The sequence below is a fragment of the Megalobrama amblycephala genome, linkage group LG18 (assembly GCF_018812025.1).
Source record: "Megalobrama amblycephala isolate DHTTF-2021 linkage group LG18, ASM1881202v1, whole genome shotgun sequence".
Lineage (NCBI taxonomy): Eukaryota > Metazoa > Chordata > Actinopteri > Cypriniformes > Xenocyprididae > Megalobrama > Megalobrama amblycephala.
The window spans coordinates 23,690,741-23,709,978 of NC_063061.1; the positions used below are offsets into that span (position 1 = coordinate 23,690,741).

Consider the following 19,238-nt stretch of genomic DNA (forward strand, 5'->3'; position numbering starts at 1 on the left):
TTATAACAGAATGTGTCATGAAATGCATGAGAAGAATACTCTCTCTCACATGTTAGATGCAGTTAAATGTAATTATTAACATTATACGCATCCTTAAAAACATCAGCTATGAAGAAAGAATAGCAACATTCCTATGAGCACAGCAGAGAGGAATCAATGAATGAGCTCCAGTGAATGCAGAGAGATGCGCTTGCTCTCTTCACTCTGTAAGTAATGAACTCAGACACTGCTGACCTGAATGAGTCTCCAGTGTCCTGCGTTAGGACGGCTTGAGCCGAAGCACTCTCATAGGCTCACAATAAATCCTTATCTTCCTGTTTGAGAAGTTCATTGTGTTCGAGTGCTTGCGCTCCAGAGGGTTCATGAGCCAGAGAGGCACATGTAGAACACAGAGCCTCGCTGTATTACCAAACTGTCACTGTTGCCTTGGAGATATGATTTTCTGATAATGGAGCTGGACACGTGACCCAGAGCGATTTGGTAATCATATGCTCTGATGAGCACGTCATTTACCTTGAAAAGGACTGCGAGAGAGCGCTTCATAATATTAATTACAAAAACATGAGAGAGATGCTACAGCAAATGTTACTTCTACTTTTCACGGTTAAAAGATCTCCATCTTGCGGAGAATGCAGTGACTGAACATTTAATTGACTTGAACATTTAATTAAATATAAGGACACCAGTGATTAGGATTTATAATTCTCTATATTTGAAAACATTCTGTGTCAAGTTTTCCTTATTTTCTAAAGACATAGCTTAAATAATAAGCATTAAGGTATAATTCACTCAAAAATGCAAATTCTCATCATTTACTCATTTTTTCCCCCCTGGTTTCCCAGACAAGGCGTAAGCTAGTCTTGGACAAATATGCATGTTTGAGCTGTTTTAACTGAAAGCAACTTGTACTGACATATCTTAAAATATGTCACTGCTATTGTTTAGTAGGGCTGTAACGATATGCGATATGAAACCGAAATCGCGATACGCAGGTCCACGAACCTGTATCGCGATGTGAGAAGGCAGAATCGCGACACACCCCTTCCAACTCCCAGAGTTATCCTTCCTGTCCAGATCCAATGCTACCACATTTTTAAATTACTATAAGTATTAGGGGTGTAACGATTTATCGTAAATGGTGTGTCTCAATCAGCTCTCTAGTTCAGTAAGTGTTTCGGGCACACATTGAATCTTGCAAGCAGGTTTAAACGTTTCTCATGTCAGTCTCTTGCATGGTCGCGTGAGAAACGTCGTGGCTTTCTTTCACCGCAGTGCACAGCAACGGCTGTGCTCACAGAAAAGCAAAAGACGCTTGCGATGCTTTGCTTTAAGAAGTTCTGTGGGGCCGTTCACATATTGCGTCTTTTCCGCGTGCAAGTCAGTTATTATTTTCAAATGTAGCCGCGCGGCAGGCGCGCTCATAAAGGGATCAACGCGGTCGCGACGCGCGTGCAATTCTCAACTTCTCAGAATGCCGCAAGCGCACCGCAGGTCGTGTGACAAGAATCAACCGATCAGCTATGGCCTTTCCGTAACAAAACATCAAAAGCTCAGCCGAACAGCTGATCATAGCTGTACATGGTGGTTTTTATATCTTATCTCCATCAATATATCTCGTAGTAAAACTAATGCAAGGGCTAGAAATCATTTATCCTTTGCAGAAACATCCTGATCATCTTAGAGAGCTCAGTTCATGGTTGCATAGCAACGACCGACGCCACGGGAGCGCAAGCGCTTTGGAAAGAAGGAGAAGCGGTGCGGCCGCGCCTTCCACGCGTTTTTAGACGCGATATGTGAACGGCCCCTATTCATAATTCTAAGTTCATGTTAAATTTAACATTTTTTTTCAGTGACAGACAGCCCTATTCAACTGTTAATTTGAATACAGAAGGTTTTTATTAAAATTTTATATTTATTTATTTTATTGAAATGTGATCTTGTATGTACAACAAGGAAAATTATTGAAATTTGTTCATGTTTTTTTAATAAATCTTGTTTGAATTTCAGTTTCATTTTGTTCAAAATATCGTGATACGTATCGTATCGTGAACTCCGTATCGAGATACGTATCGTATCGTGACCTGAGCGTATCGTTACACCCCTATTGTTTAGTCTCAAGATGCACACCAGTAATGTTTTTAAAGGTGCCCTAGAATTAAAAATTGAATTTATCTTGGCATAGTTAAATAACAAGAGTTCAGTACATGGAAATGACATACAGTGAGTCTCAAACACCATTGTTTCCTCCTTATATAAATCTCATTTGTTTAAAAGACCTCAGAAGAACAGGTGAATCTCAACATAACACCGACTGTTGCGTAACAGTCGGGGTGTACGCCCCCAATATTTGCATATGCCTGGCCACGGTCCCAACATTATCATTATGAAAGGCATTAGACAAGCCAGTATTAACGTCTGGATCAACGTCTGAATCAACAGACTAGGTAAGCAAGCAAGAACAACAGCGAAAAATGGCAGATGGAGCAATAATAACTGACATGATCCATGATATCATGATATTTTTAGTGATATTTGTGAATTGTCTTTCTAAATGTTTTGTTAGCATGTTGCTAATGTACTGTTAAATGTGGTTAAAGTTACCATCGTTTCTTACTGTATTCACGGAGACAAGAGCCGTCGCTATTTTCATTTTTAAACACTTGCAGTCTGTATAATGCATAAACACAACTTCATTCTTTATAAATCTCTCCAACAGTTTGTAATGTTTGCTTTAGCCACGCAGCATAGCCTCAAACTCATTCAGAATCAATGTAAACAATATAACAGTATACAATACTCACATAATCCGATGCATACATGCCGCATGCATGATGAACACTTTGTAAAGATCCATTTTGAGGGTTCTATTAGCTGTGTAAACTTTGTTACGGCACTGTTTAAGGCAAGCACGAGCTCTGTGGGCGGAGAGCACAGGATTTAAAGGAGCCACAGCATAAATCGGCGCGTTTATAATGATGCCCCAAAATAGGCAGTTAAAAAAATAAATAAAAAAAAAATCTATGTGGTATTTTGAGCTGAAACTTCACAGACACATTCAGGGGACACCTTAGACTTATATTACATCTTTTAAAAACATAATCTAGGGCACCTTTAATTCTTTATAAATCTCTCCAACAGTGTGTAATGTTAGCTTTAGCCACGGAGCACTATCAAACTCATTCAGAATCAAATGTAAACATCCAAATAAATACCATACTTACACGATTAGACATGCTGCATGACGAACACTTTGTAAAGATCCATTTTGAGGGTTATATTAGCTGTGTGAACTTTGTTTATGCTGTTTAAGGCAAGCACGAGCTCCGTGGGCGTGGAGCACGAGAATTTAAAGGGGCCGCAGCATGAATCAGCGCATATTAAATGATGCCCTACAATAGGCAGTTAACAAAATTAATTAAAAAAAATCTATGGGGTATTTTGAGCTGAAACTTCACAGACCCATTCAGGGGACACCTTAGACTTATATTACATCTTTTGAAAACACGTTCTACGGCACCTTTAAAAGAAACTTAAATATCCTAATCGAACTCTGGCCTAATCCTAGCTTAGGCTAAGCCCTGTCTATGAAACCGGGCCTAAATGTTGTTTCAAAAATGTAAGACTTTCTTTTGTAGAACTCCAAAAGAAAATATTTTGGGAAATGCCTGTTGTTGTTTTGTTGTTGATTTTCTTTTATGTTTATGTTTCAGATCAATTTAAAAACAGCTATGATGTGTGTTACTTTAATTTTACCAAAAAAACAGTAGTTTTTTCTTGAGCTGACCTTTAATGGCATTAGAGTGATGTATATTGTGCTTAAATTGCCATATTTGAATATTTAAAGTTCTTGGTTTGTTAATTTAAAGGTCAGAACCATGTAGCTGTCATGAGTGACATAATCATCAAGGTCATTATCAGGGCATCTTGCATAGCTTTAGTTGTTAGCTTTATTACTGCCCAAAAGAGAGCGTACCTTGATCCTTATCCTCCAGAAGGGTGTAATCAATTTCATTTAGATTAATTAGGTTTTTTTTTTTTTCTTAAGTTTGTCCTCTAAAGAGCCAATTAATGATGAGATTGTAGATATCAAGTCAGTGGGATTGAATGGAAGCTATTTATTAAGTGATAGAGAGCACTGAACTTTTTAATCACAAGGATAGTTTAAACTTTTCTCATTTTTTTATTTATTTATTTTTATTTTTTATTTTTGTGCCCTCAGGTCAGAGATTACATGACTAATAAAAGATTTAAAGGAATAGTTCACCAAGACAGGGATATTTATTCTTCATTAGCTGGGTTGGTCACACTTTGGTATGGGGAACTATTAACTATGACGTTGGCCTCAATAAACTCTTAATTTACTGCTTATTAATAGTTAGTAAGGTAGTTGTAGCTTTTAAGTTTAGGTATGGAGTAGGATTTAGAGATGTAGAATGAGGTCATGCAGAATAAGGGATTATGTGCTTTATAAGTACTAATAAACAGCCAATATGCAAGCTAATAAGCTACTAGTTAAAAGTGAGAATTCTTCCCCATACTATAGTGTTATTATTTATTTAACATGAATTTTGGGATACAATTAATTTTATTTTTTATTAAATTTGGGTCAATATTGGATAGAAACATAACATCTCCAAAATATGCATACATACACTACCGTTTGATTGAAAGAAATGTGAAATGTGTGCTTTTATTTAGCAAGGATGCATTAAACTGATCAAATGTCAAGAGTGACACTAAGACATAAGGTAAAAAATATTTATATTACAAGTAAATTGCCTTTGTTTGTTTGTTTGTTTGTTTGTTATTTGTTTTTTATCATTATTTTTCATCAAAATTTTCAACATAGATAATAACGTTTCCAGACCAGCATATTAGAATGATTTCTGAAGGATCACTGAAGACTGAAGTAATAGCCTAGCTGTTGAAAATTCAGCTTTGCCGTCACAGGAATACATTACTTTTGAAATATATTAAAATAAAAACAGCTATTTTAAATTGTAATATATTTAAATGTAATATTTCACAGTATTGCTGTTTAATAAATTTCACAGTATTTCCTGTATTTTTTGATCAAATGAATGCAGCATTGTTGAGCATAAGAGACATCTTTTAGAAACAGAATTAAAAAAAAAAGGCAAATTTTTGAACAGTAGTGTGTATGCTCATTTGGGGTGAATACATTTTATTTGGTAAGAAGAAAATTACCTTGTTTATGTGTGTTCATTGGTTTAATAAAATTTTGAGAATTGACAATTCTGAAGCTTACTGTATTTTGACAACAGTTTTAATTGCTGCTTTGTGCTTGACTTGCTACACAGAATGAAAAGGATTGATCTAGTGTCACTCATTCACACTAGAGTGCTTTACAATTGCCTTAGGACAAGCATATATGCAGAGCATGTCATTGACCTACCTTTTAAATCCAAGAGCCCTGTGTTTACTGCATGTAGGTTATAGGCAAGTTATACATGCCATAAAAAACTGGCCAAATGTGAGTGACATGGCTAATCATTACTCTCCCCCCCCCCCCCTTCTTTCTCAGTCTGCATGTAGCAGCTGCGCAAGGTCAAACTGAGTGTCTAGCTGTCATCCTGGCTCATGGGGCTGATGTTTCTCTGCAGGACGCTTCAGGTTGGTTACAGCTAGATCAACATGTTTTCTTGCATTACTTTTATATTACGTCACTAACGCATAATGAGTAAATCTATGTAAATAACAAGCTTTGTTTGTCCTCTTCACATCAGGGTTTACTGCTTTACACCTTGCTGCCAAAAACAACCATCCTGAGTGTGCCAAAAAGTTGCTTCAGGTAATATTTTCAATTGATTGCGAATTGTAGACTGAGAGTTTGTTAGGTGCACACAGATGGAGCGAATGCTAATGGGAACAACAGCCATGTCCGTTGCCACGCTGTGTGTGCCAGCTAAACAAAGGGAGCAGATTTTGTTCCCGCAGTTTCGTAAACTAGCAAATCCCACGGCCTCCCTCTGTGATCTTGGAGAGTGTTGTACATTTGGATCTGTGTGTGGGCAGGTTGGCATGTTCGAAGACTCCCCGTGGTCTGCTGAAGCACCTTTTCTAGCGTCTCTTTTATCATCACGGGCAACTCATTCTCCACTCCATATGATTCTACTAGAGCTGCACAGATCTGAAATATCCAGAGCCTATCTGCCCTGCTCTGCTCTGTTCACTAATTGGTGCCAGTATTGGCTTTGCTAATATTGATGCCTCTTTTAACCCATACTGGCAGTTTAACACTGCATCAGAAATTGTATTCACACAGTAAAACTGATAAATCTCCCCCAAAAAGCATTTGAAAATGGTAAGACAGACTTAAAAATGTTTGAATGTCACTAAATTTGATGTTTTTTTGTTTTTGTCTTTTATGTCAATATTTTGCATGAAAAGTGTGATAATTTCTTTAAAAAAAACAAAAAAAAAACATGCCACTTTGTTTTATCTAATTAATAAAGTTTGGAGACAGTTTTTGTTTTTTAAAAAGTCCTTTATGCTCACCAAGGCTGCATTTATTTGATAAAAATACAGTAAAACAGAAATATTGTAAAATATCATTACAATTTAAAATAATTGTTTTCTGTTTTAATACATTTTAAAATCATGTGATGTCAATTCTGAATTTTCAGCATCATTACTCCAGTCTTCAGTGTCACATGATCCTTCAGAAATCATTCTTTTCGAACTTTCACAAAAATGTTAAGCATCACAACTGTTTTCAATATTGATATTAATAATGTTGCCTGAGCACAGATCAGCATATTAGAATGATTTCTGAAGGATCATGTGACACTGAAGACTGGAGCAATGATGCTAAAAATTCAGCTTGCAAAATTACACTTTACAATGTATTAAAATAGGTAATCATTATTTTGAATTGTAATAATATTTCATAACATTACTGTTTTACTGTATTTTTGATTAAAAAATAAATAAATCCAGCATTGGTGAGCATAAGACGTTTCTTTTAAAAAATAGTACCAACCTAAACTTTTCAATGGTATTGAACATTATTATTTTGCAAAACATTAACCTTCCAACCTTTAAGGGTTAGTTCACCCAAAAATGAAAATAATGTCATTAATTACTCACCCTCATGTCGTTCTACACCCGTAAGACCTTTGTTAATCTTCGGAACACAAATTAAGATATTTTGATTAAATCCGATGGCTCAGTGAGGCCTCCATTGACAGCAATGCCACTGAAAATCTCAAGATCCATAAAGGTACTAAAAACATATTTTAAAACAGTTCATGTGAGTTCAGTGGTTCTACCTTAATATTATAAAGCGACGAGAATATTTTTTGTGCGCCAAAAAACTAAATAACGACTATAACGAATATCTTGTGATGGCCGAATTTCAAAACACTGCTTCATGAAGCTTCGAAGCTTTACGAATCTTTTATTTCAAATCAGTGATTCAGATCTCCTATCAAATGGCTAAACTGCTGAAATCACGGGACTTTGGCGCTCCGAACCACTGATTCGATTCGTAAAACCCTGAAGCAGTGTTTTGAAATCGGCCATCATGAGATATTGTTGAAAAGTCATTTTGTTTTTTTGGCGCACAAAAAGTATTCTCGTCACCACTGAACTCACTTGAACTGTTTTAAATATGTTTTTAGTACCTTTATGGATCTTGAGATTTTCAGTGGCATTGCTGACTATAGAGGCCTCACTGAGCCATCGGATTTATTCAAAATATTTGAATTGGTGTTCCGAAGATGAACGAAGCTCTTACGGGTGTAGAACGACATGAGGGTGAGTAATATAATTTTTGGGTGAACTAACCCTTTAAATGCATTCTACAAGTGAAAAATTAGAAGTTTTGAATGGTGTCATTTCACTGTTGAAAGCCTTGCAGATATATTCCCCTTCACACAGCTAGGCCGGTGTTGAAATCTTTAGCCTTTTTCCCCTGGAGATCCTGTGAAACAGAAAAATTAACTGCTGCACAAATGAAAGGACCTGACAGTAGTAGTTTGGTTTCATCCAGCAGTCATAAACCAAAACTTCTTGCCTGGCAACAAATGCTCTAATGTACCCAGTGCCTTGAGATTCTGCTGAAATGTTCCATGAAAATGCTTTCTAGGGTAATTTTCTTGTTGTTTGACTGGCTCATCATTTCTAATGACAAAAAAGTGTCATTGGCCACTTTAGTTAAAATAAGCTTTGGTGGTTTATCTAGGCATAAAGGATTTAAAAGAGACACACTGTATGGGATCTCATTACCATAACAGTAGCAGAATAACCTTGAGGGTTAATAGCTGGCAGCCAGTAATCACATTTAAAGGGACATCCACATTAGGTACCTTTTTAGGTCTGATTGGCTGCTGCAGTCAGGTTTAATATATCACATCTCCTCTGATGATGCCTGTCAAATAAATTCCTTGTGCCTGTTCATCCATAAACACTGGCCTGACATGCTGCTAAATGTTTAATAGGAGTGCAAATCATTAGCTCGCACCAAAAAAACAACTGCTTGGTGAAAGTGTAGCTGTTTTGATTGAAAGGTCGTAATTGCTGTCTAGCAGTGAATTCTGGGTAACATGTCATGCTGGTTTTAGATGATGTGTTTGAAGCAATAATCTAATGCTCTTCATTCTACAGACTAAGTGTGCAGTGGATGCCCCTGACAGCTCAGGGAAGATGGCTCTTCATCATGCAGGTGAGGTGCAAAATTTCCTTGTTTTAAGGATTATTCTGTTTACTTTAATATGTCTTGACTACCTCAGAGAGGAGCCCTTCAAGGACAAGCAATCTTCTGTATGTCTTGTTTTCTTTCATTATTTTTGGTTTATTGATAGTTTGTTCTCAGTGGTATCTTGGTGCAAATGTTTTAAACATTAACCCCACGACTTTGGCACCATATATTCCCAAGCACAGAATGACATGTCATTGTGAACCATTTGTTCCAAATTGCCAGAAAAATCATGTTTTTATTTGTGGAGAGACTCTTTGTTCAGAAAATTGCTCCCTAGCAAAAAAAAAAAAAAAAATTGCTCCCTTTGCCCCTTTCAGTCTGTACAGAAGATGGTAAGGAAAAAACTGACAGCGTGTTGGCTGTTAATTGAGCCTTTTTGCCAGCTGTTATTGATTGAACCGTGTTGGAACAGCCACAAAGAGCAAGGAGCTTGCATCCACCTGGAGGTTATAAGTCTGCTGGCAGGATGTTATTTATCTTACAGAGAAAAACAATAAGCAAAGCATGGTTTCATATGGACTACAAAGCAGAGAAACTGATAGGAGGATGCATTTATGCCTGTCCACCCTTTGAGAATAATTGCCGTGATTGGTTGAGAAACAGGACACGCTTGAATTTTTAAAGGGGACGCTAATAATTGTTGGGCAATAAGTGGTGTCACGCACTATAAGCCTGGTTTTGGTATCTGTGGGAAAGCTTGAAGTGTTCAGAGTAATTGCTCTGTAAGGAGTTTGTTGGCATGCTTTTAAACCCTTATTTGTGTCTCTGTGGGGATAAAGAACTGCTTTTTATTATCTTTTCTCTCTTTCTCTCTCCTGTAGCTGCCAGCGGAAACACTGTGATAGTTCAGCTTCTGTGTGAGCACAAGTGTCACGTCAGTCTTAAGGACTCGGTATGTATGAGTGTTATAAGAGATAGCTTAACTGTTGGAAAAATGGTCTTTCAGTCTTTCTCTGCATGTGTTTTGCTGCATCTCAGAGCTGCCTGTGGTCTACCTCAAACTTGTGCATTGTCAAGCACAACTCCTCAAAGACTCTGTTCTCTGTGGGTTTGAATCCGTGCTCGGCTGCATTGATTAAAATCCCCATGGCTCACTTGAGGTCACTGTTACTGGGAGATTGCTTGTCTGGGGTTGTTTTTTAACTTTTTCTACTGCAATGAGTTTTCTTTTATTCCTTCAAGAGTCTCACCGTGTTTCTTCTAAATGGCTTCTGTCTGGGTGATGACAAGAGTGCTGAAAAAGAATTTGTATTCTATACTTACAGGTAGTAAGGTATTTTTTTCTTTCATAACTCAGACTACTACAAATCTCTCTGGCATCTTTTGATATAAGAATCATTTAGATTACCATAAAAATATTAATATTGAGGGAGTTTGAATTGTTTGAAGTGTTTAATAATATTTTTAAAATTATTTATAAATTATAAATATGAATTAATATTATAGATTCATATTTATAAAGAATGAAATTACCTCTGGCTCATATTGAATTCAAACTGAAAGAGTGTGTGTGTGTGTGTATACATAAAAATGTGGTTGGTTAATGCTGGCATCTGCCTAGTATCATGTTAAGGTTTAAAACCATCATCCTAACGGCTTCTCACACTTGAAATAGTTAACCCTGGGTCATTCTAAACCTCAGGTAAACAAAATCCTGGGTTATCTTGCTTCATAATTTACCCAGGGTTGACAAATAATCCTGGGTATTCATAAGCTGACGTTTCACATTGTACATTACTAAACCCTGAGTTAACATTCTTATTTGCATATTTGTGGTGTCAGTATCATTGGTTGGATAAAGCTTTAGCTTTAGCATCGTGCATCCTCATATTGCCGACTCTACTATTGAGTTTATGCTGAATGGACATTTCGGTCTCTTCTTCAAGTTGTTGTGTTTTCTGTCAAGCATTTGACATTTTTCCTCTCAAATGCTGAATTTACTGTTTATTATATACAATGCACAATGTTTCCATGACTGTCCAAAGCAAGCAAATATGAGGCATGCTATCGGTTGTCTGTTGCTACGCATCTAGCTGTAGCATTCTAGCACTGCATTGTTTCACACTGTACAAGTTTGGCACTGCAATGCGAGGTTAACACCGCAAAAGCTCCAGAGCAGGGTTTCATAACCTCGGGTGTTAATTAAAAGGCTTCAAAACTTTAAAGAACAGAAGAAAAAATGATTTATACCATAATGTTTTGTTAATGTTTTGTTAGGTTTGTATTCATTACCTATCACACTGACCTTATTTACTCCTCTGTGATAATCTGCATTGTGCAGGTATCTTTACAAAGTAAATTATTCTTTCAACATTCAACATTCATTGGATGGATTGAGCTGTCCCTGCAGTGTCTGTTCTAATTGAGAAATAAATCCACAATTATTCACAGTTATCCTTTAATAGTAGTGTTTTTAAGACCCACAGCATTTTTATTCCAGTTATTAGACTGACTGCAGTGAAGGAGAAATGACCCTGATGCAACTCCAGAGAAATATTTCATGCTAATAATGCATCAAATAGCGATTTTTCTGTCAGTGGAGAGCGCCGGAAGAAAGAGGCAACAGCTAAACAACCTGTATTAAGTCTTCCTCACTAAACTTATGGTAGTGACGTGAATCATTTATAATGATCTCCTTTGTTATCAAGACAACAGAAGCATAACTTCCTTTAAAGTCAAGGGGTTTTTATCCATTTTTGCAGGTCGTAGTTCATATTTTCATAGTTTTGCATTTTGCATAATGCTCTTTTTACGCATATCAAAAGCATGTCATTTTCATAAACTTTGACTTAACCACTGTGTCTGTCTGATAGATAAACAGCCTTTGTCTACCATTATCACCTATTCTTGAATTCACACCATCTCAATTGTCATAATGTCAGCATGCAGCTCCAATGAAATGAACTGTTTTTCTCTTCTCAAGCTGTATATTACTCAGAGACAGAGGGCTGGTGTGGGAGGCAACGAACCCTCAAGCTGTGACTCTCTTTTAGACAACCATGACTGAAGAGCTTCAGCAGTCAGAAATGAGAACGAGAGAGAGAAAGAGTCAAAGTAGATGTGAATCAGAGGCGGCTTCTGCTTACCGTCACTGATTATCCACCGTCGTCCTCCTCTGAGGCAAGCTTGGCACATTCATGCCCACTCAGCCCATTGCTTTGAACATGCAGAAATACCTGCTTTCGATGCTAAATTATTAAACGTAGCCCAGCTAATGTTGCAATAGCATTCTGGGCTCAAGCACAAATAATTGAGCTTTGATGCACACTCAGAAAACACTGGGCCTAATTTTCAAAAACTAGACTGTTAGTAATGAGTCCAGTGGTGTGCCTTTTTTCTGTTTTTCATTTAAACTCATCTTGGAGTTTGCCTTTGAGCTGGAAAATGGATGGAAAACTTTCATCCACCAACAGCTTAACAAAAAGCCACTCTGTCTAATTTAGAAAACTCACACCTGGTACTTTTCCTCTTATTTTCCCTCGCAGCATATCTGGGATGCTCATACCCTCAGGAGCATATGGCATGAAGTATGTGCATAGATTTTAAATTTATACTGCAAACATATGTTTAAATTTTAATGGGATAGTTCAACCAAAAATGACAGTTCTGTTATCATTTACTCTTGACCATGTCATTGTGAACTCGTATAACTTAATTTTGAAGACTTTTTATCTTGTGGTTTCAATGAACAGGACCTGACGCACAAAATCACCTCAAAACACATTGTGTGAAGAATTGCCTAGCTTGTTTTATTTCACAGAGGAAATAAATTCGAAGGGTTTGAAAAGAAAAGAGGGTTGGGTAAAAAGAATTTTCTTTTTTGGTTGAACTACCCCTTTAATACGTTTAAACACTGTCAGACCTAAAGGTGCAAAAATGTACCTTTAGGGGAAAGGTACTTGTCACCAGGGCATCACTCTTAAGCCCTGAGAGTATTTTCAGAGTTTTCTTTTTTCTGAGTGGCACAAAAAAGTAAAGATTCGTAACTCCAAAACTATAAGAAGGAGAGTCAAATTTTTTTTACAATTTGGACATTCTCATGCTGAGAAACTGTAAATAAACAGCAACAAAATAAAAAGTGGAAAAAAATGGGAAAATTTACATGTCTTTCTAATTTAAAATGGACTTCAAATCTCTAGCAAGGAGAGTCAAAAGGTTGGTATTGTTTGAAAGAAAATGTTTTACATTTTTAAATAAAATTTGAACATTCTCATGCTGAGAAAGTGCTGATAAAGACAAAAAATAAAAGTTTGCTCAAGGGAAATTTTACATATATTTCATATTTGACATGCAATTACTCAGAAAGGAAAGGTAGAAGGACAATTCTTTTTTTGGTGATGTTTCTCTATATGTGAGCTGTATCTGGATCAAATTCCGTGGTGATCCAATAAAGAAATCCAAAATTACAGCATTTGAAACCAAGGTAGCCCTTTTGTTTATCCATTGGCACCCCTTGATGGGCATTTTTAAAAACGTTCTTTCACGTGGAGTAACTCATGATGAATGTTTTCTACAATCTATGCATGTTTCTTGAAGTTATAAGCAGAAATTCCAAGTGATAGCTACATTTTAGTTATATTTAGCATCTGTGCGCCTGTGGGGTTTTTTTTTGTGTCGTAATCGGCTTATTGGAATATGCTGATGTTGGACTTCTTTTAATTGTGAGAATTTTCCACAATCAGAGCATGTTTCTTAAAACGTGACATAACTGCTGCATCGGTTTATTATTTACATATGTGTCTTGCGGGGCTTCATGTACAAAAAGTTTAGTCAAAGCCCAAAACAATTATACTCCTTGTATTCTACTCTGTGAGACCTTTCAGATGACACATATAACGCATGAGTGTCTGAGCTGTATGATGCTTTTGACACATTGGAGTACATAGTAAAAAAAAAAATCTTAAATTATGATTTTTTTATTATTATTATTATTTATTTAATTTTTTTTTTTTTCAGAAAATAACTCAGCAGTACTTAGGAGTTAATGAAATTGGCTGCATTCATTGTAAATTTCAGACTCTAAGCTTTCAAATGACACCTATTTTGTGATTATCTAGGCAGGAGTTTTGAAAATATGATTATTAATTTTTTTTTTTTTTTATAGCTTGGTGGCGCCCACAGGCGGTACACTCCGTTTTAGAGTGATAACTCAGCACTCGTTAAGAGTTGAACAAAATGGTCGGATGCATTAAAAAGCTTAGTTTCTATTTTTTGTTATTCCTGTCAGTGGTTGCTTAGTAATTTGTTTAAGTATTTGATTATTTCCCAGGGGGTGGTGTCCCACCAGCGGAACACTTAGGGCTTAAGGGGTTAAAGGAACAAATTTGTACCTCTACACCTAAAAGGTGCATATTAATACGTTAGAGTAGTTATTTGCAGCCTTAAAGGGTTAGTTCACCCCAAAATGAAAATTCTGTCATTAATTACCCTCATGTCATTCTAAACCGTAAGACTTTCGTTCATCTTTTTGATGAAATCCGAGAGATGTCTGCTCCTCCATTGACAGCTACGGAACTGACCCTTTGATGCTTCAAAAAGTTCATGAAGAGATCGGAAAACTAATGAATTGAGTGGTTTAGTCCAAATTTTCTGAGGAGACTTGATCGCTTTTTATGATGAACAGATTTAATTTAGCCTTTTACTCAAAGGTAATTAATGACAGAATTTGCATTTTGGAGTGAACTAACCCTTTAAGGTCATTCTATTCGACTAGGGGTAGATATTGTACAAAAACGCCCCTTTGAGGGTACTGCTGAAGTGACAAACTGTCTTAGCTCTGAAGGTGCAGTTTTTGCACACTTCCTTTTATGATTGCAACAGCTTAAGATCTCCTAGCTGGAAGAAATTAATATTATGTTATTTACAGGCTTTGTTTGAGCAACACCTTATAAAATGGTTTGTTAGATACAATGTCTCTCAAAACCTGTTTTACATTAAAAATGATGAATTATGCAAACAAACTAATCAATTCTGCTACAATTATGCTAATGTTTGTATTACAGTGACTCAGCCATTGCAAAATCGTCACAGTTGTGAATACTCATGAGGTATATTTTGTAAGCAAACTTTCTCCACAGCAGACTTGTTCTGTGTTTATCAGTGCTGAATGCAGTCATAAACTAATTAATTGGAACTGATGTGGTTTGCTGTGTGAAGAGAAATGATTGTTCTCAACTTGAAGGGCTTGTGAAATTGTTGAAGTTATGTTTTTACAACAATTTGCCTGGAAATGTCAATTGACTTAAATGTCACTCCCAGAATGTACAAAAAAATCTTTATGAGATGTGTAATAGCTTAAAAAAAAAAAAAAAAAAAAGTTTTCTAATTTTCACTCAAATATTGGGCTTAAAAATGTTCCTTTTTAGTATAAATTGTAATTATAACATTCCCTGACCTGTTGGGTTGAGCGCTGACCTTCCAGATGTCTTAAATGTTAGCTTGTTAAATTTAATCTTGTCCTGGCTCTTCAATGAATGCCAGGGTAGAAACCAGTCAGCACATATAGGATTATATTTAATCATTTCATTTTCTCAGCTTGATGCCATATGAGCTTAAATCATCCCCTGGATCCCCTGGACTGCTATGACTAAGCATTTGCCAGTTAAGATGCTAAATGAAAAGCATCTAAAGAGGACTTTAAACCTTTTTTGTATACCACAAACATGCACAAGCTTTAAGATTTTATGAAATGCGTAATGGTTTTGTCTGTACCAAAAATTAGCATCAACACAGTCTCAGTTTCCTCACACTTCCCATAGAAATACCACACCATGTTGTGAGCTCCCACAGAAAGTCTAGATCTGCACCTTTGGCTTCCTGAAGAAAAAAAAGCATTAATTCTCTTGGATGGTTTTCTTTATAAATTATTCAAATATAGGATAATGTCAGCAGAATTGAAAACATCACCGTATAGCTCACAATATTTTGCATGCACAGGCTCTTTTTTGTTTTTGTTGTAGAAGTTTTAACTGAGAAAACTTAAATGCATTGGTGCAGTGCTGTACAAAGTCATGGTGTAATTTTCAGGTTGCAGCTCAAATTCAGCCTCGTCACCCTAAATGTGCTTTTGATGAGGTGTCAGGTTCTCTCTCGTGCTCTGGAATAATTGGCAGAACCCCCTGTGACCCCTGGCGTCGCTGGCAGGAGCCGTTGAGCTCAGTGAGAGGATTGTTTGCCTAAGGAAATTTAGAAAAGATAGGGGACAAAGTTGACTTGTGTACTTTAATATCATGTAGAGTTTAATGCATCGGGTTTGTCTTCTGTTGATACCAGTTGTCTGAAGCTCTGTTACATTTTGATGATAATTCAGTGTCTTTTCACTGTCTCACTGTTTGGTGCCAGTTCTGTCTACATAGCCTCTTAATATGCAGAGGATTGTATTTGAAGAAAAATGATGTTGACTTGAAGCTCCTTTTCCATTTAGGATGGCTTGACACCCCTGCTTTTGTCAGCTAGACATGCACACGCAGAGGTCTGCCGGATTTTATTGGATTGGGGTGCTGACATCAACGCTAGAGACAAAAATGGCAGGTATGTTTGTAGTCATCAGTCATAATCTGCTGATAAGAAAAGTTTTTCAATTTAAACATTACTCCCTGCTATCATAAAGTGTCAAGTGAGCTAAATACACTAAATTGGGATGCTAACAATCAACTAAACTCTTTGTAACATCATCCATGTTAAGATAGAACACAGTACCATTGAAAAGTTTGGGATAAATATGATATTTTTTGTTTTGTAAAGTCTTTTATGCTCACCAAGGATGAATTTGATTGATCAAAGCATTAACAGTGCTCTCCCAGCTAATTAGATGATGAGACCTATACAGTGGGTACAGAAAGTATTCAGACCCCCTTAAATTTTTCACTCTTTGTTATATTGCAGCCATTTGCTAAAATCATTTAAGTTCATTTTTTTCCTCATTAATGTACACACAGCACCCCATATTGACAGAAAAACAGAATTGTTGACATTTTTTTGCAGATTTATTAAAAAAGAAAAACTGAAATATCACATGGACCTAAGTATTCAGACCCTTTGCTCAGTATTTAGTAGAAGCACCCTTTTGATCTAATACAGCCATGAGTCTTTTTGGGGAAGGTGCAACAAGTTTTTCACACCTGGATTTGGGAATCCTCTGCCATTCCTCCTTGCAGATCCTCTCCAGTTCTGTCAGGTTGGATGGTAAACGTTGGTGGACAGCCATTTTTAGGTCTCTCCAGAGATGCTCAATTGGGTTGAAGTCAGGGCTCTGGCTGGGCCATTCAAGAACAGTCACAGAGTTGTTGTGAAGCCACTCCTTCGTTATTTTAGCTGTGTGCTTAGGGTCATTGTCTTGTTGGAAGGTAAACCTTCGGCCCAGTCTGAGGTCCTGAGCACTCTGGAGAAGGTTTTCATCCAGGATATCCCTGTACTTGGCCGCATTCATCTTTCCCTCGATTGCAACCAGTCGTCCTGTCCCTGCAGCTGAAAAACACCCTCACAGCATGATGCTGCCACCACCATGCTTCACTGTGGGGACTGTATTGGACAGGTGATGAGCAGTGCCTGGTTTTCTCCACACATACCTCTTAGAATTAAGGCCAAAAAGTTCTATCTTGGTCTCATCAGACCAGAGAATCTTATTTCTCACCATCTTGGAGTCCTTCAGGTGTTTTTTAGGAAACTCCATGCGGGCTTTCATGTGTCTTGCACTGAGGAGAGGCTTCCGTCGGGCCACTCTGCCATAAAGCCCCGACTGGTGGAGGGCTGCAGTGATGGTTGACTTTCTACAACTTTCTCCCATCTCCCGACTGCATCTCTGGAGCTCAGCCACAGTAATCTTTGGGTTCTTCTTTACCTCTCTTACCAAGGCTCTTCTCCCCCGATAGCTCGGTTTGGCCGGACGGCCAGCTCTAGGAAGGGTTCTGATCATCCCAAACGTCTTCCATTTAAGGATTATGGAGGCCACTGTGCTCTTAGGAACCTTAAGTGCAGCAGAAATTTTTTTGTAACCTTGGCCAGATCTGTGCCTTGCCACAATTCTGTCTCTGAGCTCTTCAGGCAGTTCCTTTGACCTCATGATTCTCATTTGCTCTGACATGCACTGTGAGCTGGAAGGTCTTATATAGACAGGTGTGTGGCTTTCCTAATCAAGTCCAATCAGTATAATCAAACACAGCTGGACTCAAATGAAGGTGTAGAACCAGGGGCGGAGCCAGACATTGTAAACATTCGGGGCTTAGCCCAAATCTATATTTGTCCAAAGACAATTTAATTTTCTATTAACAGCTTTACTAACATGAAAGGAGCTTTTGTTGTCGTATTCTTGTTCAGAAAATGTAGCCTACATTATTTGACACTGTAATTTGTAAAACTTTGTTGGATGTACCTCCTCTAGGGGGGTCCAGGGGCATGCCCCCCCGGAAGAAAATTTTGTACATTTTAAGGTTAAATGCATCAATCTGGTGCACTCTGGAAACTCAAAATTAAGAGCTTCAACCCATGAACAGTGTGCAAATTCAGCAAAGAAACAGCATTGACTTGTACCTGGACATTAAAAAGGGTTCAAACATCTTTTTTACAATACTTTTGTACTCATTTCTTTTTAAAAGATAAATTCTTGAGCTTTTATTTTGATCACCACATCACCAGTTGATCGCGTACGCAAATGCGCTCACTTCTCTTTAAAACACGCAGCACAGACAGACTGTATATATACTACTTAATCGCTGTCTTTTGCTGTTTTATAAAGGCACAAAGCCATATCACAGTTTCGCTATCGATTTTAGCTCTTTGGCAAACGTAGTGTGTTTTAAATTTTCAGTTCATTATGAAACGGTGGCGGCAGTAGAGGGTCATTAATGGGAAACACTGAATGAATGTATAGCTGATAAATGTGCTAAAGTTGTCATATCGGTTGTTATATAACAAAAACCCTTCCACCGTGACCGGACCGAAAGAGATTCTCGAGGCCTGCCGCTGCTCTGAGTGAGTGACAGGAGGCGTGGCTCTGTACAACTGTGGTGTGCGTGAACTCGCTGTCGGAGAGGAGAGAGAGAAAGCGCTGCAGGTATGGTCGGATAGCCCATAGGCTACCGACAGCAAAGAAATGTATTCTATAGGCTAGATTATTTTTAAGGTCTATTTTTACAGGCTGTATGCAGTATATGCAAAGCCAAAGCCAATGAAATAAAGCAACTTATGATTTCGGAGGTTTACATAGGCTATTGTCCAGTTTCATATTTGCTCAGTGACAGTCATTACATTCAGGGCTTGACTCAAAACATTCAGGGCTAAAGCCCCGGCAAAATCGGCTGGCGCCGCCCCTGTGTAGAACCATCTCAAGGATGATCAGAAGAAATGGACAGCACCTGAGTTAAATATATGAGTGTCACAGCAAAGGGTCTGAATACTTAGGACCATGTGATATTTCAGTTTTTCTTTTTTAATAAATCTGCAAAAATGTCAACAATTCTGTGTTTTTCTGTCAATATGGGGTGCTGTGTGTACATTAATGAGGGAAAAAAAAATTAAC

General features: G+C 37.4%; 1 protein-coding gene across 6 annotated transcripts in view; it reads left to right on the forward strand.

The window, feature by feature from the left end:
• rai14 (retinoic acid induced 14) overlaps positions 1 to 19,238 on the forward strand; it is a 53,854-nt gene that overhangs the window by 21,772 nt on the left and 12,844 nt on the right. For 5 of the 6 annotated variants that reach the window (XM_048165401.1, XM_048165403.1, XM_048165404.1 and 2 more), the window contains exons 4-8: positions 5,546 to 5,634; positions 5,748 to 5,812; positions 8,629 to 8,686; positions 9,544 to 9,614; positions 16,146 to 16,252. In XM_048165401.1, coding sequence (XP_048021358.1) covers positions 5,546 to 5,634; positions 5,748 to 5,812; positions 8,629 to 8,686; positions 9,544 to 9,614; positions 16,146 to 16,252 — 390 coding nt within the window. Of the gene's footprint in view, positions 1 to 5,545; positions 5,635 to 5,747; positions 5,813 to 8,628; positions 8,687 to 9,374; positions 9,445 to 9,543; positions 9,615 to 16,145; positions 16,253 to 19,238 lie in introns of those variants that run through there. The other variant, XM_048165406.1, reaches the window with a different exon arrangement.